Genomic DNA, 24,479 nt, shown 5'->3' on the forward strand with positions numbered 1-24,479 from the left:
AATCCTCATGCAGAAGGGGGAAAGTAAACAACACACAAGTGAATAAAAATATAATTTAATATAAACCAGTTTATGTTCAGTTGTGGTAGAAGCAAAACCAAACATACTTCAGCATTTTTATGAAGTGTCACCCTCACCAGTGTAAATTAAGCACAGTCCAGAGTAAACAGTGGTGTGAAGCTGCACCACTGCTTTTCCCCTCTGTCTCCCTCCCATGGGAGGGTGCTTAGGTCTGGGGTTTGGAGGGGCAGTCTCAGGGGTTTCTGTCAGCTCTTTGAACACTGATAGTTGCTTTCTCATTTAGGCTAGACCTTCTCTTCAGGAGGAAGAGCTAGCTGGACCATTCCCTATGCACTAAGTAAATAGTTATCTTTCTTGCCATGGCTAGGAGCCTTGGTCAGGGACCAGAGCTATTATGCTTGATGTTATATCAAGAAAGAGGTGGCTCCTGCCCTAGAGCACTTACAGTCTTAAAAATAAAATTAAAAAACCTACAGAGATTTGCTCCAATTTTTACTGGAGCTTGTTTTCACAACACTCTGCTAATGTCTGAGCTTTCCTATTGCATCCCAGACAACTAAAGCAACAAAATATTCAGTTTAGTGAAATTCATATGCATCTCCAAATTAACTGTTTGAAAAAGAGTTTGCATTGTGAAACTTTTGATAGCGATTTTATTGTCAACTTTTAATTTATTTTTGCAGTAAAAACAGTAAAGAAAACATTTGTTTTCCCTCAAATTCTCAGCATTTATTCTTTGAGTCTTGAGTGAATTTTCAAGAAAATCTCTTGTTACAATGTATATTTAAAATTAATGTATTAAATATTTATTTTCTGACCTTTTAATGTTTGCCTTTCCAATGACACTTGAGTAAAATATTTTAGCTATTCTTAGATACAGTAATTTGAATTCAATTGTAATCAGAATTTTACTGTTTCAGTACAGGGACTGGTTAAGGTCATTAGGGTACCTGAACTGTGTATATCCTGGTTAAGGTAAATGCCTAACCTTGTTAGGTTACGCACTCTAATGATCATAACCATGTGCTTATAAATCATAACATTTGAATTATTTTAACTCTAATTTGAGCTCTTTAATTTCTACACTTATCTTATCTGGTTTTTCTTGTTTGCTTGTTTGTAATACCGATAGTCAGCTGCCACTTTTCAAAAAACCATGGGGATATTGCAAATGCAACATCCTTTTTTTTTTCACCTTGTCATTGTCTTCTTTCCTTTTCCCCTAATGTTTTCTCTCTATGATTAGGAAAGTTGATGTATTTTGAATCTTTACCCAGTGTGGAGGGAAAAAAAATGTGGATTTATATAATTTACTCCTTTTCCACATCAAAAAGTATATGCTTTTTTTTTCAGCTAAACCAAGGCTCCCTTCTTCCTTGAAGATGTAGTCCTGTACTGGGAGCACTGATAAAGTACACCGTCTCAGCAGGATGTGTCTGAAGCAGTGTGTGTTCTGGAGGCAGGGAGAGAGGCTAGTGCTGATCTACATTAAGCAAAGACAGTGCTTCTTCCTCTGACTTTTGTTTCCTTGTAATAAAAAAAATGACACAGTGCGTATCTCTGCCCAAGACTGAAGGGAATGAAGACTTCCATACATGCATCTTAACGTAGTATTTCAGCACCTCAAAAACTTAAACATACTCATTCTTTCAGCTCTCTTCTGAGCTCAGGCACTGCCATCTCTAGCAGCTGGGGCTCTGTGGCCCAGGGTGCCAGCACTGTTTCTGTGCTCTTCGGAGGACTATGGGGTAAGAGTGAGTTGAACTGTGGATTCCCCATTCTTTCTTTTTCCCTCACAACCTCTTCTGTACATATCTCTGTTACCGGGACACAGCTCTGTCCTTAGATGTTCACACCCTCTTAAAATCTTATTCTCAAAGGTATTGGTTACCTTCAACTATCATTACCTGCTGTTGTCACTTCTAACATGAATTCTTTTTGCCTTGTGATCCATTGTGCTACTTGATTAAACTATACTCATGAAAATGTGATTCAGAATGAATCTGTGCAGAAGTAGAACGCAGGATTGAAATAAATATGTATGATCTTCTAAATCAGTGGTTCTCAACCTTTTTGAAGTTGAGTGGCACTTGAGAAAATTGGCTGTGCTCTGTACTTCGCTGAGGTCAGCTCTGAACACACAAGGAGCTGTCACCTTGCTCTTTTGTTAAGTACTTGTGTACTTGCTGGCTTTATGGAAATTACAGTAAATCTGCTTATAATGTGATTGGCTACGTCACTCAGTTCCATGTATCATCCTGGAATCAGTCTGTTAGGGACTATATGTTTATTAGGATTTCCTATGGGACAATACATGTGTTTATTGGGTGTAGTATAGGAATAGTAAGTCCTATACTTATTGCAGAAGTATTGGATATACTGCACCTGTGAGATGCAGTGATGCATTTTGTGAGGAGTGGATCTGTCCCATAAATCCTGGAATTTTTGTGTATCCATTGTACAGGAAAAACTGATTTGGAGTGGATTTTTTTCCTGGATAAGGTATGTATGTATGTAGTGTGTAATGCTGTAAATCTGAAAGCTTATGGACATGCCTTACTGTTGTCAATGGCTCTGTGCATGTGTGGTGAGACTCTCCCACAGGTTTTCCGGTAAACTTGTGATACATGTGGTGTGTAGCTGATCCTTACATGTGCAATCAACATGTTCAGGATTTCCTCATATACAACAGCCTGGATAGAGCTACAGCACTCCTGAAGCTGGAAATCAGGATAAAATTTTAATGGGGAAGAAAATACAATGTAAACCATAGAACCTAGAGATACAGTGGCCTTACCTAAGTAAAGCAAAAAACAACACCTCCAAGCAAAAACAAAACAAAAAAACCCCAAACAAAATTTTTTTCAGCTCTTCTTTATCTGGTCAAGGAGGGAAGGGGAGGGAGGACACTAAGATAAGGGGAAATCCAGCTAATAGAAGACAGTCTGAGGAGTGCAGTGCAAGGACATCTGAAAACATGGGATTCACTTCTGAACAGAGACTAAAATGCTTACATTAAAGTTACTGGTGCTCCAGGAAGATTAATTAGCCAACACCAAACTGGCCCTATACTTTTATGCTGTACCCAAGATAATAACCCTACTCACCTTCCATCCCTGGGTTGCTGCCTTTTCCCTGTTTTTCCAAACTGGGAACTACTGCCTGCCTGCCAGCCTTCCTTACACCCATGCTCCCACTACATGTGAGCTGCCATCGCCTTGTCGCTGAGGCAGAGATGAGACTAACAAACCCTGTTAGCCTTTGCCAATTCATTCCAGCGATGCTTGGGAGTATCTGCATCCCCCTCTCCAAAAATCTGGTTTGGAGATGCTTGTGCTGAGTTCACAGCAAGATCTACATCATGTTGCCCATGTAATTTGGTTTATATGGCACAGGTTGGCATGTACACTGCTTTCTATTCTGTTTGCATAAGAGCTTGACTACCAGCATTCCTGAGGCTTTTTGTTTTTATCATTGCCTTGACAGTCTTTGATAGCATAACTATTTCTCATATATGTAATACTTCTAAGCTTATGTTTATTTTGTAACTGTGAAAGTTATCAAAAGGTTAGTTAGATTTTGGTAAGACGTTGTTACAGTAAAAGTAAGATTTTCACATTCAGATTTCTCTTATTAATGCGTTGACAGAAATTTAGCAAGACTTATAAAAATGTACATTTTTCTGTTGCTGAAGTGCTTAGATATGCTTGTATAGAGGTGGAAGAGTTTGTTATGGTTTTTGGTAGAGACAAAATGTACTAAAAGAGGGTATAAAGCAGTTGCAAGGAAAATTCAAATTGCCATCTGCGCATTTCCATTGCTAACAATACTGCCAACTTTTGTTTAACAAACAGATGAGCCCAATGTAAAATTACTAAGAGGAGATAGTAAATTGGACATATGCCTCAAATCATTTGATCAAATTTTATATACAAACTCAAAAGGAAGACAATTCAAATTTTATAGTGTGCTGGTTTATAATGACACTGAAAAAATACCACAGGAATGAATGTAAGATGATACAGAGAAAGAAATAAGTTATTGTTGTTTAGTAGAAAGCAAAGTTTTGGCAAGAAGATCAACGAAAAGTTACAGAATATCTTATAGCATTTGAAGAATGTAAACTACATTTGTATTGGTAGTCCTGTTTGCCTATGGCAAAGAAACCAAAGAATACATATAAGGAGGTGATAACTCAGAAACTTCTGCTTTTTCAGATTTGTTAGAGCATGGTAGTTTTCTCTCAGCCAGGCCAGGTTCTCTCTTCAGGGTCTGCACTGATTGTAGTCAGGAGTTTACTATCATCATAAACCATCTCACCAGCTGCTTTCAAATATATTCTTTACCTCAAATATTAAATAGTAAGTTGACTGTTTGTTTTTTTTTTTTTTTTTTCTCTTTTAAAAGGCACTATCCCGATGAGTGCTGGAAGCAGAATAGCAATGTTAAAATGAAGTGCTTATAGGCCAGTTCCTTCTGCTGTGGCTGAGATGTAGGCCCACGTGACCATTAGTTTTGCAGCACATCAGATTTAAGACATTTGCTAAATGTGTCCTCTAATAATGCAGCTGTCTGTACCTTCTGCTGTCTCCTGCCTGAAGTTGCTATTTCCTTACCAGTGCTTCTTCAACTGTTCTTTTTCTTGGCTGTTTTCTAACCTAAATCTATTAAATGATCTTTAAAAAATTCTGAACAATCTTCCCTAATTTTATTTGCAAACAGGATGTTTTGCATGCCTAGCTCAGAACTTGGCCACACCAGCATTTATCCCAGCACTGCTGAGGGGCAGCATCCTTCAGTTGTGGCTACAATGTCATCTGGGAGCAGAAGGAATATTTAAACTGGATCTGCTGCTAATGGAATAGTTGACATGGAAGCACAGTCACAGCCAGCCCTGAGCTCTGTGCTGATGTGTCTGTTGTACTCCTGCTGTCTAAATCAGCTTGTATAAAGCCAGCTCAATAATTTCTACATTGCACTGGACTGCACTATGTACACCTAGTCTGTAAGAATGGCAGAAACTTGGTGTACTATGTTTATGCCACCTACGTATCTGATCACAGAATTTTACAGAGACAGCACAGAAAACAATGTGATATTCCATGCACTATAATCCTCATTAGAAGTAGTACTAGAATGATTATGGGGAGAGGCAATAAGATCTGTGGAGGCGTTTGTGTGGAACTAAAGATACAAAAATTATGCATCTTTGAAAAGATGCAAGGTTTAATTCACATGTTTGAAAACTCAGAAGGAATCTATGTCCTGATAAGTTAAAGAACCCAGAAATCTGTGACTTGGTTTGTCTGCTTAGGTTATGCCTCTTGAACTTCACACCGTGAGTCATATATAAATGACATATATATATATATATATATCTTATATAATCTTGAAATGTAATATTAATTTATTTAGTAAATACAGCACACTAAGAATAAAAAGTGCTCCTAAAATAACAAAGATTTTTTTTTTTCTCTTTCATTTTCTTAGTGCTGTTGCTGAGGCTGAAGGAATTGAGCCATTGGTAAATACCTTGAATGCTCAGAGAGATGGAGCCATTGCTAATGCTGCTACAGTGCTTACAAATCTGGCCACGCAAGAGCCATTCCGTGTAACTATCCAGAGCCGTGGTATTATGAGGGCGCTTGCAGAACTTTTGCACTCGAACAACAGCCAAGTGCAAAGCAAAGCAGCATTTGCTGTGGCTGCGTTTGGTTGCGATGCTGATGCAAGAACTGAGGTAAAACTACTTTTCAAGGTTGTGGTTATTTATAACATTTCTAGATCCTGAGGTTGGTGTTATACTTACCTTGAATATTTGTATTTTGCAACTGTCCTAAAAGTTCCGGGCTTTCTAGATAGTAACTAATTTTTCACTTTCATCGTAGTCTTGTTCAGCTGAATTTAGCCCAGTTTGTCATGTGAACTTGGAAAGGGTTTTCCTTAATTTGTATTTTTACTGTTGTATTTCCTTGCACCAAATTAATGTTTTACAGCTTTCCAGTGGCTTCAGTGAGCTTTAACCAGGGCTATACCTTAATCCCCATGTTTATGAGCATTACACGCTGAGGTTTCTTTCAGCTCCAACTGTCAGCTGAACTTTGAAGATGAGAAGTTCTATCCTCTTTATTCTCCCGCAGTGTTGTTCTGCTGCCCATTTTTGAGGCCTGAACAGCAATATTTGACCTTGATTAATAAGACACTGTATGTGCATGGAGTAAATGTAATTCAGACAAAACTCAGAATCTAATTAAACCCTTGATCAGTGGCATCCAGCAAGTTGAACTTTTTGTTGTTTATCAATGGTCATACTATTTTCCTTTCATAAATAAGGATGGTGCTGTGTGCATTCATAGATCATAAGCTGGGCTTTCCTCATGGGTCAAGGCTGTTAATTAGGACATGAATAAGGGACATAGATAATTATTCTGCCTCTTTCAGTGTCCTTAAAATGTCTTTCTCTTCAAAAATCCAAATGAGCAATATTTCCTCCAGCATGTATAGAAAAGATACTGTAGCACACAAGAGAATAGGATGTTAATAAGATTGTCATACATACAATACAATACAAATTCAAACATATTGTGATGTAAATTAGTTGCTAGGAGGCAACAGAACACATAAAAAGCTGTGTAACTCTCTGTGGCAGTCTTGGATTGCATAGTCTCTTCAGTTTTCACACCACAATCTAGTAACTGAAAAACAAGGCAGAGCCAGAAGGGATGTGTGCCTTGTACCACTCTGAAGCTTGCTTCAGCTCCAGCCTATGCAGAGTTCACAGAAGCACAGAACCCCCATATAAATGTCCTTTCTACCAGCCCAGCATAGCTTGTCTGTGAGGCTTGAATGTTTCAGAAGGTGAATTTCACAGACTGTTCTTGCTGGGATAGATGAAGTGGCAATGTCTTCATTTTTTTATAGCTAAGAAATGCAGGTGGACTGGGACCACTTGTTGAATTGCTGCATTCTAAGAATGAAGAAGTTAGAAGAAATGCCTGTTGGGCTGTTATGGTCTGTGCAAGTGATGAACTAACTGCTGTTGAACTATGCAGGCTAGGGTGAGTAGAAATTGATCAAGGGGCTGAGGGAAGATTTTGATGCAAGAACTCTATTAAATTGATCTTTACATATTTATAATAGAATAACAAAGTTAAGCTACAATTTTTGGTAAGCAGAAATTACTTTTGCACCACAAACATTACAGATGCAGTGGTATGGATTTTAAGTAACAGAAGTCTTAAGAAAAAATGTAAGCTTGAAGAGAGAAATGTCTGGAATTATAAAAACATGTATTGTTTTTGTGACTGAATTAGGCTTTATATTGAAGATGTGCTTATATCAGTCAAAATTAGTGAGTACAGTGCCCCATATATATGAAACTGAATTTAAAGTTTCAGGCTAAATTCAATATACAGTAAATTGCACTTATTACAGACAGGCTAGATTTGATTTACAAGCTCTGGTTATCTGCAGGTGTGCTGAAATGTCATGTAAAAGAGACTCTGTTGTATTCCTTCTTAGAAACTCCAAGTTCCATATATTAATAACTTAATTACAAAAGCTATTTTAAGTTATAAGAATTACGACACAGGGCTCCTTATATAGGGTGACACTTTTAGTTATTGTTAAATTAAAATATATGTAATTGCCATGCTCCCTCTGCTGGACACTTTTCTGATTACTGCACAGATACTAAAATCCATCTAAGACTGAATCAGGTACACTAACATATTTTTGTTTGTTCAGTGTAAATAGCATCAAAAAAGTGTCACAACTTTTGGAGATAACCTGTTCTAATGCTGAAGTATTCTTACGATTAAAAGGGGCTTTTGAGTTCTAAATACCCATTACAGAAAATCAATCCAACTACATGTTGTCCTACTTTCAGTGGGGTTAAATAGCCACCTTTTTGTAGCAATTTGAGTTTAACATATTGAATTTTCTCATGTTCCATGTCCCTCGGTTTCCCAAAGTAAAATGTTACAGAGTAAAAATGTTACGTTGCTTTTTGTCTTGAAATCTTAAGTCATTTTGTCACACCTCTTAGACTTTCTCTCATGTATTTATGCCTTTCTGAAGTGCTGTCTCGTCTCCCAGCCTGGATGAGGTACTTCAGCTGAGGTCATACCACCATCAAATAAAGCTCAGTAATTATTTTCTATATCTTGCATATACCACTGTTCTTATTTAATCCCTTCTTTGTGACAGTATCGGAGTAGGATGTTCATTTATGTGTCATTCCAGTTTGACAGCATATTACTGATAATAATACATTAAGCATAGTTTTTCAACCAGTCAGGTACTACTTCATGGTATTTTAATGTAGATCATATTTCCCTGACTTGCTCCTGAGTATTCAAGTAGGAATATGTAAAAAGACTTGTTAAAGTCAAAACATACCTCAAAGTCAACTTGTATCTCACATCTACTTCTTCTGCCTATATATTAAATCAATTACCCTATCACAGAAAGGATTAGATTGGCTTTACGTGATTTATTCTTGACAAATACATAATGGCTATTTCTTATCTCTCGTTGCTTGCAAACTGATTGTTTAATAATTTGATGTTGTATTATTTGGACACTGAAATTTTGCTGAATGATCTCTATTATCATTTCCTTGTCCTTCGTTTTTCAAATCTAGATACTATCTTTGCCCTTCTCCACTCTCCTGCACCTAACCCATCCTCCCTAAGTTTTCAGATACAATTATAAACAGTGCAGAGGTTGCTTTTGCCAATTCATAGAGTAGTATGAGGTAAGTGTCCTCAGGGAGTGCTAACTTTTTGTCCTCAAACTTATTCTAGACATGTTAAGCTTACTGTTTCTACCTCCTTGTTAATATTACTGCCAATCATCTGCTTGCAACCCTTTTATGAAAATTGAAGCAAAAAAGGCATCAGACACTTCAGTCCTTTCTGTGCCATCTGTTATGAGTTTTCTTCCCACATTGAGTAGAAGGCCTACATTTTCCTCTCTGACTTCTAGCATATGAAACATTTATTTTAGTTTCAGTCCCTGAATAGTTGTGTCTCACTTTCCCAGTGGGTCTTTTGGGTTTATCCCTTACTTCTTTTCTGTTGGAAGTGTCAGTGTTTCCATTTCTGTATGAATCCTTTTTTTTGGTTTTTGGGTCTTCACAGAATCTTTGGTGCAGTCATATTTGTCCAGTTTTGGCTTGTCTTTCCTCCATATGAGGGGAAGGTGCCACTGTATCTGCAATGTCTTCTGTTTTAGACACTGCTGTACATATTAGGCTTTCCTTATTAACTTTCCTCTTCAGAATTCCTCCCTGCATCACTTGCTGGTTACCTGACTTAGTTGCAGTATGCTGTATGACAAATAGCCTGGTCTGCCCTTCCACTATTTTCTCCCATTGCTCGCTTCTAAAAGAGAAGGCTGTCATTTGCCTTGCCTGAAAATCTTGTTCTCTGGAATTCGACTGATGTACCTTCAGAAGTCTACATTGTAAATGTCCACAGCTGAGGCTCCCTGTATAGTTCATATAGAGAAATGGGCAGTCTAAACATGGAGTTCCTCTCTCTCTCTCTCTCTCTCTCGATACATATATATATATAAAATGATTCCTTAGGATGTGAAGAATATCTGCACGTGTGTATAGACACACACAGATATAAACTTAAATAGGTATACACACACATATTAACATATTGCTCTCTTTTTTTGTGTGGTTTTTTTTTAATACCTAAACAGTTCCAAAACTACAGTGTGCTATGTTCTCCTGACTCATCTTCCTTTATCTTCTCAGTGAGCTTTTCCTAAGTTTTTCAGGTCAGAAGTTATCAGTATGTGGGTTTCAGCAGCAGAAACAGCTTAAGAAATTAATTCCTGTCCTCCTGTGGCCCTACATGACTGTTTCTACCTCCATGCTGCAAAAATCCTGCCATCCTGGTGGTGCTAACACAACTGCTTGTGTTTCTACACTCATCCGTGTTTAACAAATCTCTGCCAACTCTGCCTCCCCCAAACACAGTAACAGTCCTAAACCAGAAGGATTCACAAATTGCTAATGCAGAACTGGAACCTGCAAATTACATTGCAAGCTGATGGGAGAGAGAGAGGTTCCCTGAACTGTGTCATATGGCCAACTCTGAACATTATTTCTTTTACTCTACTTTTACATCCTTTTTTTTCTCAAGTTCTCTGTGGTGCCTAACATCCTTCTCATAAAAGGTTGTGGCATCCTGTCCACATTTTTTTATGTAACAGTTTAACTGCCTAAAGGAACTGCTTTTGCTTTTGAGCACTGCAAGGCATTTTCTTCCCTAGAGAAAGAATTCTGTGCAGCACAGCCAGCTCCTTGCTGGCCCAGAGGGCACAAGGCTAGCACTTAGAAATGAATCTGTCTTGGCCTTGGTAATGCTGAAAAGTAACTCTGAACTGTATAATAACAATTAATTGGTATTTAATGATTAATTAGCCTTTGTATTTTCTTTAATAGTGCTTTAGACATCCTAGAAGAAATTAATCTATCAACAGGGCGCAAAAATAACTTTAGTGAAGCTGCTCTGGAAAAGCTACTTGATAACAATCTTTCACAAAAATACAGCCAGATGGGATATTTATCATCAAGTAATATCATTACTGATGGATTCTATGATTGCGGTCAGGTAAGCTACTTTAAATAAATGACTCTAATTAGAGTAAAATTTGCTTCTTGATTTAGAAAAAGTAAGAGTACTATAGCAAAAGCCAGAATCTGACTACATATAATACTTTGGTTTTTTGTCCTGAAGTTTCCCAGCTTTTATACTAATTTCTTTTTATTATCTTTCTTCATGGATGAAATCTCATCATCTTCATGCTATCCCCCGGTTGTGATCTTCTTCCCCATCCTATGTAAGCTGTGTAGACCTAGTTCCTTCCCAGATCCTTTCTCAGACCCTAGTTCTTCTGGTCTCTTTCCCTGCAGTATACTTACTACTAACCTGACACTGAATGACCTATGGACCTTTTTTTTGTTTATTTTTGCATAAAGAACGAAAGAGTTCATATTTTTACCTTGGTCATGACCCTTTCTCTCACAAAGTGTTGTTTATATGTAAAGGTTGACTCCAGTATCATCTGTTAGCGCTGTGTTCAGTTTAAATCTGAGGAGGACTTTTCAAAATGCCCAAATGAAATAAAAATACCAGTCTTACTGAAAATCAGTGAAATACCTGCTCCTAAAGCACATGGTTGCTTTTGAAAATTCTGTCCTATATTGCAAAGCCTTCAGTGGCAGGAGGACTTGCTTATTCTAGAACTGTTTGGAATGACATAATAACAATAACTACAAGTTAAATAATTTATAAACAATAAATTTTCTTTCTAAGAAAATTGATGAAGAAAATGCAAATTAAGAAGAAAAAAATTTCACATATTTTGAATGGCTTTTTAAGTTCTTATATAATTCGTCTTCTAAAGATTAGGAATTTTAAATTACTCTTTAGATATCTTTTAAATGTATTTTTTTCTCTTCATCTTTAACTGAACAGAACACCTTATATTTTATGCTAATTTTCTTGTAGATAAGACCTGGAGTGAAATTTTTATCTTTGGAAGAACTGAGTATGCAAGGGCTTACTGACCGTCGGGCCATAATCTTCATTAATGCTACACCACAAGAAGAGTGAGTCATGCTTGATCTACTAGAATTTATTGCAATAGCTCATTTTTTCCATCATTTCCACTGTTTCCAGTACAAACTGCATAGTATAGATATATATACACATACATAAAATAGATCTGTTTTAATCACAGCACAGTGCTTCATGTCCTAGAAGGCAAGAGATTTGTATTTTGTAAAATAAGAATTTGGAAAATAACTTTTTTTTTCCCCTCTAGACATAAAAGATTTATTCAATTGAGTGGATTTTTTTAACTTAGCCATTTAGACTCATTCATTTAACACCCTTTGATTCCTGATGTTGGGACACCCAGTATTTTATTAGTTATAACAAAGCTTGTCATCTGCAATAATAATTATGTCATCTAAGCTGAATGTCAACATGCAGCAATGAAACCTATGATTTGATTATCTTCTTGTACAGACAAATACATGGAATTTTAAGCACAACATCCCAAGAGGCAGGACAAAGCCAAGCATCAAGCTTTCAGGCTTGATAAGGAACCTGTGTCCATTTCTTCTCTGTTTAAGTTGAAGCCAGCCTAACAAATCTTCTTCGATTTGAACGCAGGAAGTTGGTCTTGGGCTTGTTTAACTGGGAGTCATTTCCTGTAAACAGTCTCACAGATCAAAGAATGCTCTACCAATATTTTGCAAGTCCAAAACCTTCTTCTCTGTCAACACATCACATATTTGGTTTACAGTGTCATTAGCTTCCCTTTTAAGCTTGTATATGACACCATAAAGATGTCTGAGAATATCTATGACAAATTAAACTTTCATACTCTTTGTTGATCTCTAGAGTCATCTTTAACTATCAGGTTTTCTTTCTTTGACTTTGATACAGCTTCTTGCCTTTGCACCTTGGCAGCAGTCTTATTCCCCAGTTACTTTTGTGTTCATCATTTGATATTCTATACATCATTTTTGATCCCTAAATCAATATCTGGTTTATTAGTGGTTATTTCTGCCACTTATATACTTCGTAGGAATTTATTTACTGTCCTTTAAAATCAGAACTCCATTTTCATATCTTAACATGCAAATACTAACTCTGCAAATAACATGCAAAAATATCTTGTTCCATTTCAGTCTTACAGTAGAGGAGAAGGCACAAGATTCATTTTATGAACAGACTACCTTGTCACCTTCTATTTCAAGAAAAAGCAGTAGAGAAAAAGCAAGGTATGGTTTTAAGATTTACTAGTTGTCAATGTTCTGTTATTGCTCTAACATCAGAAATAGAATTCTGATTGAAAATACTGATAGACAGTTTCCTAACAGAGTACAAATGCTCAAATACAATGTTAAATATGTTTTTGGAGTCTTTCTTTTAACTCCTAATTGCAGTAATCTTCCTTTGTCTGTCTTCGTAATTATTCGTCCTCCCTCCCCATGCTGTATTTGAACATCTCCCATTTACTTGGCTGTTTTTTCTTTCAGTATCCCTTGGAGTCAGTGAAATGCTGTTACTTTACAGCTTGACAACCAAGACACAGGATAATTAGGGTAGAAGTTCTTTCTCAATTTAGAATCTAGACCCATGAAAGGTTTCTACACTGCCTACATGCATCCTTATTTCTAGAATAAATTTCTTCCAGTGAAATTCCATAGATGACTAAAAGCTAAGAAAGGTGTGCTTAGAACTGTCCCAGTTTTGACAGCAACAAACCTAAAAACGTCTCGGTCTTGCAAAGCTCGCTCTGATCCATACAATACACTAGGTACAGTCCTGCAGTCCCTTCTGTGGAACTGATCTGGTGGGCATGTCTGCTCATACCAAGCTCAGAACCTCTAACCTTGTAGTGGGAAATCAGTTTCTTCTACAGAAAGATATTTGGGATTTAGCAGTCTCCTGGTTTGTTGTAGCTGTTCACTAATGATGAGGTGTAATGAACTGAGCTTTCCACGTCAGCTCTTAGGGCACTTACCTGGGAGAGTAGAGACCAAAGTTCTAGTCCTTGTCTTGATGACTTTTAATATAAAATACTTAACCCTTAGTTTGTTCCTGTGGAAGAAAACTGAACCATGGTCTCCCAGCTGTGCTTCATGTGAAACAGTAGCACTATCATGACGAAAATGGTGCCTTTCAGAGAAGGCGGCGGTGTACATGCTTAATCCCATGGAATGTTCAGGATTCCCAAACTGGTCCAAATAGACCCTCCTTGCCATCAGTGGGATGGTATCTAGTCCTTTATAGGAACATGATGTAACTTACAACTCTCCTTGTCTTTTCTGTTAGCTAACTTAGTGAGCTGACCATTTATCACTCTGGTTTCTGTGGGTCCTAGTCCTGACTTACGGTAGTTTTATGGTATAGCAAGTCTTGGCCATGTCTCAGGGCTGTGAATTCTAGTCAGTGGTGGGCATTGCAAAATGCTAAGTACTGCAAGGTTAGAAAAAAAAGGAGAGATGGCATGCCTGTTGTAGGAACTGAAGCACTATGTTTGCAATTTTTATCTTTGAGCTCATCCATGAACTGTAATATGCTACTGTCTATACAGGCATTTTATTGATAGAGGTAATGGTTTATTTCTTAGGCTGATTATTTATTTCTGTGTATGTATGTATCTGTGCTTGAGTAATGAAACCTGCAGTAGGAAAGTCAAGAGAAAATTGGAATCTGCTTTGTGATCTCAGTAGTTTAATGGTATCTCCAGTGGAGGAAAAGCAGGACTTACCTGGACAATGGTGTTCCCTCAGCAAAAGCAGCACTAGAGAAAAAGGCTGAAGATATTATACTTTGAATTATGTGTATCCGTTTGTTTAGAACTGACATGCACATTGTTGACAGATAACAGCTACTGGCTCTGAAGGTTTGAGGTTCTGACTTAAATCAGGACCTGAATTGTGAGATTAATCTATCCAAAAGTTATTGACTTACAAGGCAGACATTTACATTTGACTAGTTATTTGGACTGCAAGCACTTCTGGAATTCAGTTAAATCATTTCACAGTACATACCTGAAATGAATCATATGTATTGAATTGTGGAAGGTTCCTGTTTCAGGATGCAAAAGAGTAGATGCTGCATCTTGAGTGTTTTACCAGGCCTCTTCCAGCTTCTGCTCATTTAGCAGGTCCTCCTGATGCCCAGCATGCTCTGGTCATGACCCACCACACCTATGCCAGTTTACTTCAAGGGAGCAGGAGGCAAGGGGAGATACTGAGCCCCAGTTATGTTTCCTCTGCACCAGTGAGGGATTTCTTCATCTAAGGAGATGCTTTAGAGTCATAAATCATTTTGCATAGTCTCAAGCAGCTGTGCAGAGCTTAGAGACCTGTTCTGACAAGATGCTATGTTTGTTCACTACAGCGTGAGCTGAGGATACCCTTGGATAGTTGCTTTTTAATGCAATTTATGTCAATTACACGGTAAACGACTGCTTTTTAGCAACCATAACTCTTTCGAAAAGCAAAATACTTTATTTCGGAAAAAACAAATACCTGTCTCAATTTCCCAAAGTAAACTTGCAGGAATACAAAGACTTCTTTCTTCAAGTATGAAATAATTGCTTTTGAATGTCATGATCAAGTTGTGTGATTTATAACTCCATTGTCATTCATTTTGAATCCATAATTCATACATTATTATTATTAATTTGTGAGATATATGGGAGTTACTTGAAGGTCAGTAGCTGACTCCAAGTCTCAAACATGCTTAGACTTTTTCTTATATATTTTTTCCTTTGATCATATGTTTCTGTTCATCATTATTTTGCAAAGTACTACTGAACACATTTTAAAGCCATTGTTTTGAAAAAGTGATACTACTTTATATAAACCATAGTTGAAAGCTAAGAGAAAGGACAGTTGTAATTGTCTGCTGGAATTGTTTGAATTAGATCTAGAGGAAGTGCCTAGTTGATAGTTTAACATATATTTACATAGACAGATAGCAACATTTTTGATCAAACAGTTGTATATCTGACATACACACCGACTGAGCTAAAAGATGATATTTAATGTAGACTGATAAATGTGCATTTATTCCATGCTATGTCCCAGTACAGCATTTAAGGCAATACTTTCCAATGCTCATTTACTCCCTACAGACAGCCAAGGCAGCTACACAAAAAAAAAAAAAAAAAAAAAAAAAAAAAAATAGAAAGAAATTAGGTGTCATGGCTGTCTTTTGGTGGTAGAATATTGTATTAACTGCCTTCTTCCTCACACTGACTCTCTGGTGACCTACTGGACTTCAGTACTGAAGCTGCAAGAGGAATCAGAAACAGCTTGGAGACTATTAACTGTCATGAGTTCTTTGCAGTATTCCTCTGCATTCGCAGCAAGGTTGTCTCATGAGTAATAAGTTAGTTTTGGGAAAGGGGAGAGATTTTTTTCTGATGTCACAATTCCCAATGGTAAATAAAATGGGGATAAAAAAAGAGGACAGGAAAAAGATAGTAGAAGTCTACTGTAATGGTTACCGGTTATTTTATAGCACTGAGCTGTAAGACAGCATCTCCACAGTTCCTTATGATGTGAGTATTAGACAGACATGATGAACTGAAGAGTTGAGGAGCAAGGTAGAGACAGGTGTGGAAGACAACCTTAAAGCAGCTTTTCCACCAAGGAACATCATATAGTCATACCTGAGAGAAATAAGCAGCAGCAAAAAAACACACAGACCACTGTTCAAACCCATCCCTCTCAAGTGTTTTCTTCCTGAAAACTAAAAAGAAGTAGAATAAGAATGATTCAAGAGTCATTTCAGTAGATAGGAATAGGGAACAAATTCTCCTGCTGTAATTTAGCACTGCACTTTTCATAGGGAAAAGAAAGTATTGGGAGGATAGAAGAGAACAAAGATAGAAGGGGACAAAGAAAGAAAATGGTAAAGGAATGAGAATTATATCACTTGTAGAACTTGTTGCTTTGAAAACCTGTTAAGTCAGACACCAGAGAGGTGGGAATAATTCAGGTTTCTTTAAACAGGGTATTCTTAACCATAAGGTATAAGTGTATAAATGGAGAAGTAAGTAGCTGTTTGATCTAGCATTATACGGTTCCCTGGCTACAGTTAGATAGAGTCAAATTGAAGAAAACTGTTGTCTGCTTTTTTCAAGTATAAGTGTAATTAATAACCAGAATGGATTATTTAAGAGGGTGGTGAATTTTCTATAATTTTAAGATTAAATCTTGATTGGTTATCCTTCTAAAATAATGTGCTTTATAAAACCTATGAAAAGGGCTTTTTGTGAATATGGTAAATCTCAATAGGTAAAAGTTTGCAAAGTATTCTGAAGACAAATTGCTTGAATTAGACTACTGATAACGGTATATGCCCTTCTGCTTTGTCCAATGACTTCTGTCTTAAGAGTGCTGTTCATTGTTAAAATTTTCAGAATAATTTGAAGAGCATACACTAATGACAGTGTGCCCTGGAGCCATGTACTCTAGTGGTCCTTTATTTCTTTTTTTTTTTTTTCCTTCTAAGGATGCCAGAAGTATTATGGATTTTAAAAAAATAAGCCAGAACTGTTAAGCAAAGGGAAGAAATTTTGTCATATTTCACAGTAGAATTATTCAGGACCTATGCTGAAAAAAGATATAATGTTTTCAAAACACAAGTTCCATGTGCTTCCATGAATGAAAAATCCTAAACTGTCTGATTGCATAGATCTTAATGATACCACTGGTGAGATACTGATTTTATGGTTGATACATAACTTGTGAAATGCACAGTATTCAATCTAAACAGAACAAGCATTTCATTTATACTTCTGCTAGGTGCTTATGATGCGTGTTCAGGAGCACAGGCATTTTGCAAATCCTGAGCATCAGTGAAATATGTAGCATGTACAGTGAAGAAAGTCAGCAAATACAGAGACTTCTTATAAAATCTTCATCTGACAAACCATGTTGTAGTTTGCATAATGCTTGAAGTACATGGATTTGTAACTACAGAGACTACCGCTTGGCATGTCCTATCAAGATTTCAGCCATGCTCTTGATACCATTTGTTCCTTTTTTTGAAGTCTATATGTCTATCAAGTAAAAACTCATTGGAGTTCGTGATCTTTGGTTCATATCCATATGGAACCAAACCATAGCTGTCTAAAAATGCTTCCTATATGTATCTAGGTAAGTGTCTTCTCCCCTAGATAATCCATATACAGAAAAGGCATATCAGAGCCACAGACAAAAATAAAATCAGAATTTACAGCAATACTGTTATGGAGCTAGTGGCACTTGTTTCCTAACCATCTCCTGAGGGCATGTTCCACAAGTGTCCTCTATGGCTTTGCAGATTTTTAAGTATTCATTATCAAAAAAAAAGATTTCTCCTACCTTCCACCCCGCTCCCAAATCAGTTTGTCTAAAATCTCTTGTTGAAGAACTACTGTATTAGAATTTGGACTTTAGATATTACAGTATTCTAAATAAGTGTATATTGTTTTCTATGTAAGGAAAGGGAAGGGGAAAAAAGAAGAGGAAAAATCAAAAGAAGATATTCAGATTACATCTAAAGTACAAGATGAAATAAATCTAGAACGTTTACATTGGCTACCACCACCTGACTTCATGTTACTGGATTACATTAATGATGCTTCCAAAACAATTCTACCACTAACAACTACCCGGGAACAGGTTGTGGCTCTTGCACAGTGAGTACCAAATTATATTTCCATAAGTAATGTAAATAAATTGAATTGGTAAAATAACCATTTTCTCAGCCAAGGACAACTTTTCCATATTTCTTATTTTTTCCATCCTTAACAGGAATCCAAATCACTTTGGTCCAGAATTTTCACATAATTTTAGATTTTAAGCTTCATGTTTCTAATTTTGTTGTAATTAGGGTGGTTTTTTGTTTTTTTTTGTTTTTTTAATAACACTTGCAACAAAAGGGTATAAATTTCTCATTTTGAAAATATTCATATGGACTATTTCAGGGGTTTTTTTTGCATTTATGTATCTGTACTAATTCTTTCCAATTAATATGTCATCTGCATTTGGCATCTATATCATCAAGGAGCAGGAGAGACCCAGCTGCTGCGGAGCCTAAATGCACAAAACTTAAAACTCTATGATAATAATCAAGACAGTTGCAACTTACATGTATCATGTCTGTCCTTATGATCTTTCTTGCCTAGTTGGTTTGGAAATCCCTTTGGGACAGGAACTGTCTTGTATTTTGTTTTCATACAGAGCCAAAAGCATGCGACATTTTCCTAACATAGTTTTTAGGTGCTACTGTAATTAATATCCTGATGATTTAATAGTGCTAGAATATTGCAATGGTGCATGTACAGACTGTTGTTATCAATGTGTGATTCATTAGTTACACTGACTACTCAACCTGGGCACCAATCACTGTCATCTCCAAGCAGTGTGTCTGCTTTCATCTTCTCCTTAGTTTAACCTTTACTGTTGTAGCAGTTTCCTGGCTACCTCCTGAATCTGGAGAGTTTGGCGTCAGATCCCACTGAGTCTCACAAAATTTGTTTCTTTTACTAACTCTTGTTTTTAATGAAGCGGTCTAACGTGATATGAGGAATGTCTTTTCTGTTGATTGCAAAATTTGACAGGTCAGATATTCATCCTTAACTATCCAGCTGTGTATAAATCATGCTGCCTTCCTCAAGGTGGAATCTATAAAACGCTCTTTCAAATCTGCTCTTCAAACACACCACTGAAATACTTGCAGGCACACAACCCAGTGAAACAATCACGGGAAGTTTAAGTAGAATGATTTCTGTGGGGATTTTTATGTGTATGTTCCATTTTAAGCGGCTGCCTGAATAGCATGTGTTGAATAGGAAGGGGAGGAGGAGGCAGCTGCAGCAGCCTGGCAGCTTGAGCAGAGTTCCAGCTGTGCTCACCAGGGAGGGAGCCGGGGTAGATGAGGGAGCACACGCTAGTGCTGGCAGTCTCCTTTTAAACAAATGCAGCACATCTTTCTGCACACACAGGAGTGGTGTGCGTGCAGGCTCAAGAAGCTTTGCTGTCTTTGCTGAGGGCTGGCTCTAGGCACAAAGCAGCACAAGTGACTGCCTGGAGCCCCCCACTTCTTCAGGTTCACCCAGTAATTCCCAACTTCAGCATACCACATCTAGCCTGCTTGGTGGTAACTCCCCGTGCCCACGCTGTTGCAAACATACCTCCTCAGGCCCTAGGTTTTAAGAAATAAGGTCTCTGAGGTTGCCTTGCATGTACTGTGCGGACGGAGCCTGTTCACAGTTACTGCAGGGGAGGTGATGCAGGTTTCAGCCCCCTGTCTGAAGCAGTGGCTTGTGATTCCCATGTCAGCCTTGCAACACCTTGGACAAAGTGAGAGGCCTCGATAACACGTGTGCCTGTGGCCGAGGGCACTGTGAGGAACAAAGGTCTTCACATACAGGGGCCACGCACAGGGGAGGTGATGGTGTGTGTATGAGGAGGTAGGGACTTACAAAACAGGGTTTGATCCTGCTTGTGCAGTCACCCAAAAGACATGCTTTTGGCAGTGTTTGCACGGATTGTGAGTTCTGATCTTCTGTGACTGAGCTGTTCTTTTTAATGGATAAATACATACCTCTCACCCCCCAAATACTGACTTCAATGTAAGAAAGCACATGTAGAAGTTGTAGAAGTACCCTTTATGGATATAGTTGCTTTCCTATGTTGGTATCATTACCTATGGCTTTATTTTTGTCATATATATTCTCATGCCTTTATTACTATTCAAACAAATGGTGGGGCTGGGAATTGTAATGCACAGCTTATGTAATCTGTTAGCTGTAAAGATGAGCACTAGCTTCTGAACTGTTTCCTCAGTAATTGCACTGTTATTGATGATTTTCTCTAAGGACTTCGTGCCTATACTAGACCTCAACAGAATCTCTTCTAACAGCTGTTGCACCTTGGTTTAGGTCTGTGACAAATGTGAATGACCTGAGTTACGGTTATCTGTATTTAACAGTGAGCATATTTAAAATACCAGTTACTGAATAAAATAAAAAAAATGTAAACATAGCAAAAGTATTAAAGTCTTCCATGTCATTCACTTATTGCTTGTATACATTTGATTTTGCTACATTTTTGTGATAAATTATAGATGTAATTGATTCCAGTATACATTGGAACAGGTTCGTTGCAGGCAAGATGGGTGGCCCGATTGAAAGAGACAAACTGCATGACTTCAGCTGGGAACTTCACATAAGCGAAATAGAATTTGAACTGAAATGCAACGTTGTGCCTATTGGGAAAGTCAAAAAAGGGACATTCTACCACAGGGCTTTACTTTTCAAGGTACATTAACATCTATCATACAACATAACATATTGATGTTAGATGAATATTATAAACTAAAGTATACTTGTATCAGTGTAATATTTATATTCATGTAAAATCTTTTGTATATACTTAAGTCATTTTTCACTGGCAAAGCTGATTTCCCAGTGAATGAAAGCCAGCATTGCTTCCTTCTGTAAACATTCTTGTTGTCATTAAATTGTCTTAAGTGATATCAGTGGAATACTTGATAAATGGCAAAAAGCCAAAATATTTGATTGGGAGTCAAAACATTTTACATGTTCTGTAAACTGTAAAATATTGAATTATGCAGCTTCCTTTTTTCTCCATGCTGCAAATGTAAACTTGTTGGGACAGTTTTTATTTGGTATCTATCCAGTATTCTATGATAGTATATAACAGCTTTTATGTTCTACTTTCTTAAACTGGGAAGATAAATTTCTTCTGTCTTCATGTGAAGATGTACTGGTGCAGCCTGCTTATCTGTCCCATCCTTTTTCCTTGGCTGTTGGGTAGCTGGTCTTTTCTCCTTCTTGGATGGAAAGGAAAAGAGAAGCAGGGGCCTAGAACATTAAGCAGGAAGGACCTAGGAAACAGTACACAGGAGAAGAAGCACAATCCTAAATTTATGGTATCCAGGGGGAGAGAAAGTTCCTGACATATTTTATGGAGGTCTGAGGGTGAATTAGTTGTGCTGAAGCAGCACTGGGATTTGCTTATCCTCCACTGTCCTAAGAAACCTTTATAGGGACGGCTCATCTCTCTTAAAACCACAGCAACCTAAGCAATGGATATCCTTCTCCATTTGTAACAAGTTAAAAATCCTTCAGGATTTCATTTCTTCACAGCAGATGGATTCTGAGAAAGCAGTTCTGTAGCTGGAAACCATTATATGTCTGTCAGTGATAGCACAGCACAGAGGAAAGGCAGGTGTTTCATCTAGTGAATACTTGCCTTGCATTTCATTGCTTCTCACATTCACAGGGCTGAAAAGCAAGGAGTGTGCTTTGGAGTGAAGGAGCAGTCCTAAACTTACACTGCTAAAAATGTTGCGTTTTTACACTTAATATTTCATACTAGCTGTATGTGTGCAACATACCTACACCTCATTGCTTGAATAGACAGTTCTTCAAAATGTTATTCAGAAATAAGTTTTCCAATGAGGGAAAAAACATTTCTGGGTACTGTGGGTGTTGCACTTCATTTGAGGTCTGAAGGACTGGCTGGTAAACAAATGTATCTGTGTCTGAAAAGAGTAAAAATTACTATTTTTCATCTTGTGGATAGATTATGGTGGAAATAACATTTAAAAGCCTACACTTTCTAAGCAGAACCAACAATAAAGATTTGCAGTTTGGAACACTTCAGAAATTTACAGTCTGTTTCAAGAAAGCTCTTGGCCTTTCAGGTATTTGTTGTCTTTTTAAGCATCTCTTGGCCTTCCTGTATATCACAGAAGTTACATGTACTAACTGTGATTAACTCCTTTTTCTTTCCTTCTTAGGTGATAGCAGACAGAATTGGAATTGGCTGTAGTTTAGTCCGTGGCGAGTATAACAGAGCTTGGAATGAAGTTAAAGTGGTTGAAGACTCTCCTCAAGGAATAGCTGGGCTTCTGCTTCCTCCTCAAGAGTATATTGTAGATCTAATGTTTGAGCCAGGCTTTTTGATAAAACAGGGAAGTACAGAGGCAGATCAGTACAAACATATTTAATAATCTTGACAAATGTCACCAAAATAACTCTTTTAAAGATTTCTGCATTGCTAATATTTATGAAATATAAGGGGTTTCAGGTCCAGCTATGAAAAAGCAGCATATCTGGTATGTTGTCATCAGAGTTTAATTAAGCATATTTTAGGTATCCAACTTCAATGCTTAGAAATTTCGTTAATGTTTTGGTACTATTTTAAAACTAAACTGTAAAACTACAGATTAAAATTTGGTAGATCAAGAATATTTTGTATGTGTTAATATTATAATACTTATTTAATAGGTTTAAATTATTTCCAAAATACAGTGGATTCGGTCTTTTCTTATGTTCCTTCAACTCCCATGCACATTTATAGGAATTACATGTCCATGAAGCAAGAAAATGTGACATCTGGTGAAATAACAAGTCACCTAAAAACAACTGGACAATTTTTTGTGTGAAATACCCAAGAACTGAGAATTAGAAGAACCAAGAGAACAGTATACTTTCAGCCTCTGTAGAAGACATCCCACTTTTATTTCTTGGAACTTGGCAGAGTTAATACTTACAGATAATAACATACTCTGGATGAAAGTAAATACTGTTTGTCCTGGCACAGGGAAGACAGATGATTGATAAGTTATTGCTTGCAATTTCCTTTTAAATTCTTTATTTTTCACTTGAAGATAAAATGGACTCTGAGAAGGCAGCAGTTTTCAACAGTGAATTTGTATTTCTTGCAGCCTTGGCTCATGGTGTTGCTGAAGTGTGGTTGTGCATCTAGGAGAGATAAAACACTGAATACAACACTCTAGTAAACACTTTCTGGTGAAACTGTCAGGAATGTACTGGAGTATTTCAGGGAGTACCACTATCAAGTGAGTTTACTGTGGAAAACAGAAAAATTCCCGTACAAAAGTTAGGCCAATGCAGGCAACATTGTGCAAAACTGAATTTCAGAAGACCAGAACGCCAGCAACAAGGCATTTACTTCCTGTCCACCAAAAATGTGATTAAAAAAAAAATGGGTGTCTGTGTTCTTTTAGTTTTTTAACGTTTGTATAAGCACAGTCACTTGTATAGTCTGCTTTGGTTTGAGGAGGTTTATATCTGTTGTATTCATTACTGCTTATGAGCACGATCCCATCACTCCCCCTCCTTCCTCCTCTGACATGCAGCATGATTTTCTGGTAGCTCTTTGGGGAACATTTTCTCTTTCTGTTATAAATTCACTTATATGGCCTCGTGTTCATTTCTTTACCTTATGTTCAGCAGTACTCTCAACATCAGAATGAAGAACAACTCTGGAAACAAAATGCACAATATGCTAGTAGAACTGAGTGGAAGGTGATGATGTGTTTCTTATCATTGCTATGTGGCAGGTTAGGGGACTGATGAAAAGTGATATGCTCTCACTGACAGGCATGACTGGGTATAGAAACCTGCAACTTTGAAAGTGCAGTAAATGGAAGTAAAATAAGAATTAATTTCCTACTAGCTATCATTTCCTATAGTTTTCCTACATTGGAATTTCATTATTTTGTATTGCAACTATAATGTTAAACTGTGACTTATTCTGTTTAAGGAGGTCTTGAAAAACAAAGCGATTTCTGTTGTTTCTAATAAAAGTCAATATATATAAAAAAAAAAAAAAAAGGACAAAATGTAAGTTTTTCAAAATAAAAATTGGGAAACTTCTATTCTAGACAGTGTTCTGTGTGTGCAGGGACCATTGTGGCTAAGGGGATCCTAAGTGGATAATTCCAGGCTCTTCAGATGAATTTTTGGCCAAGACCTGTTTCTGAGGGGTGCTTCTGGTAAACACCTTGCTGCAGAAGTGGATTCTTCTATTTTTCCCCGAGCAGATGCAGAGGCAGTACAGACTCCTGGCAGAAGCA

General features: G+C 37.2%; 1 protein-coding gene across 7 annotated transcripts in view; it reads left to right on the forward strand.

Annotated features, from left to right (window-relative positions):
* Nucleotides 1-24,178, forward strand: part of ARMC3 (armadillo repeat containing 3) — a 61,581-nt gene extending 37,403 nt beyond the window's left edge. For 6 of the 7 annotated variants that reach the window (XM_042802197.1, XM_042802199.1, XM_042802195.1 and 3 more), the window contains 8 exons: nt 5,512-5,761; nt 6,943-7,079; nt 10,484-10,652; nt 11,553-11,653; nt 12,743-12,835; nt 18,064-18,261; nt 20,725-20,887; nt 22,395-24,178. In XM_042802197.1, the coding sequence (XP_042658131.1) occupies nt 5,512-5,761; nt 6,943-7,079; nt 10,484-10,652; nt 11,553-11,653; nt 12,743-12,835; nt 18,064-18,261; nt 20,725-20,887; nt 22,395-22,604 (1,321 nt within the window). In that variant the 3' untranslated portion in view covers nt 22,605-24,178. The remainder of the gene's footprint in view (nt 1-5,511; nt 5,762-6,942; nt 7,080-10,483; nt 10,653-11,552; nt 11,654-12,742; nt 12,836-18,063; nt 18,262-20,724; nt 20,888-22,394) is intronic. The other variant, XM_042802201.1, reaches the window with a different exon arrangement.
* Nucleotides 24,179-24,479: the final 301 nt, after the last annotated feature.

Source organism: Tyto alba, unplaced genomic scaffold, assembly GCF_018691265.1.
Source record: "Tyto alba isolate M040663 unplaced genomic scaffold, T.alba_DEE_v4.0 Super-Scaffold_38, whole genome shotgun sequence".
NCBI lineage: Eukaryota > Metazoa > Chordata > Aves > Strigiformes > Tytonidae > Tyto > Tyto alba.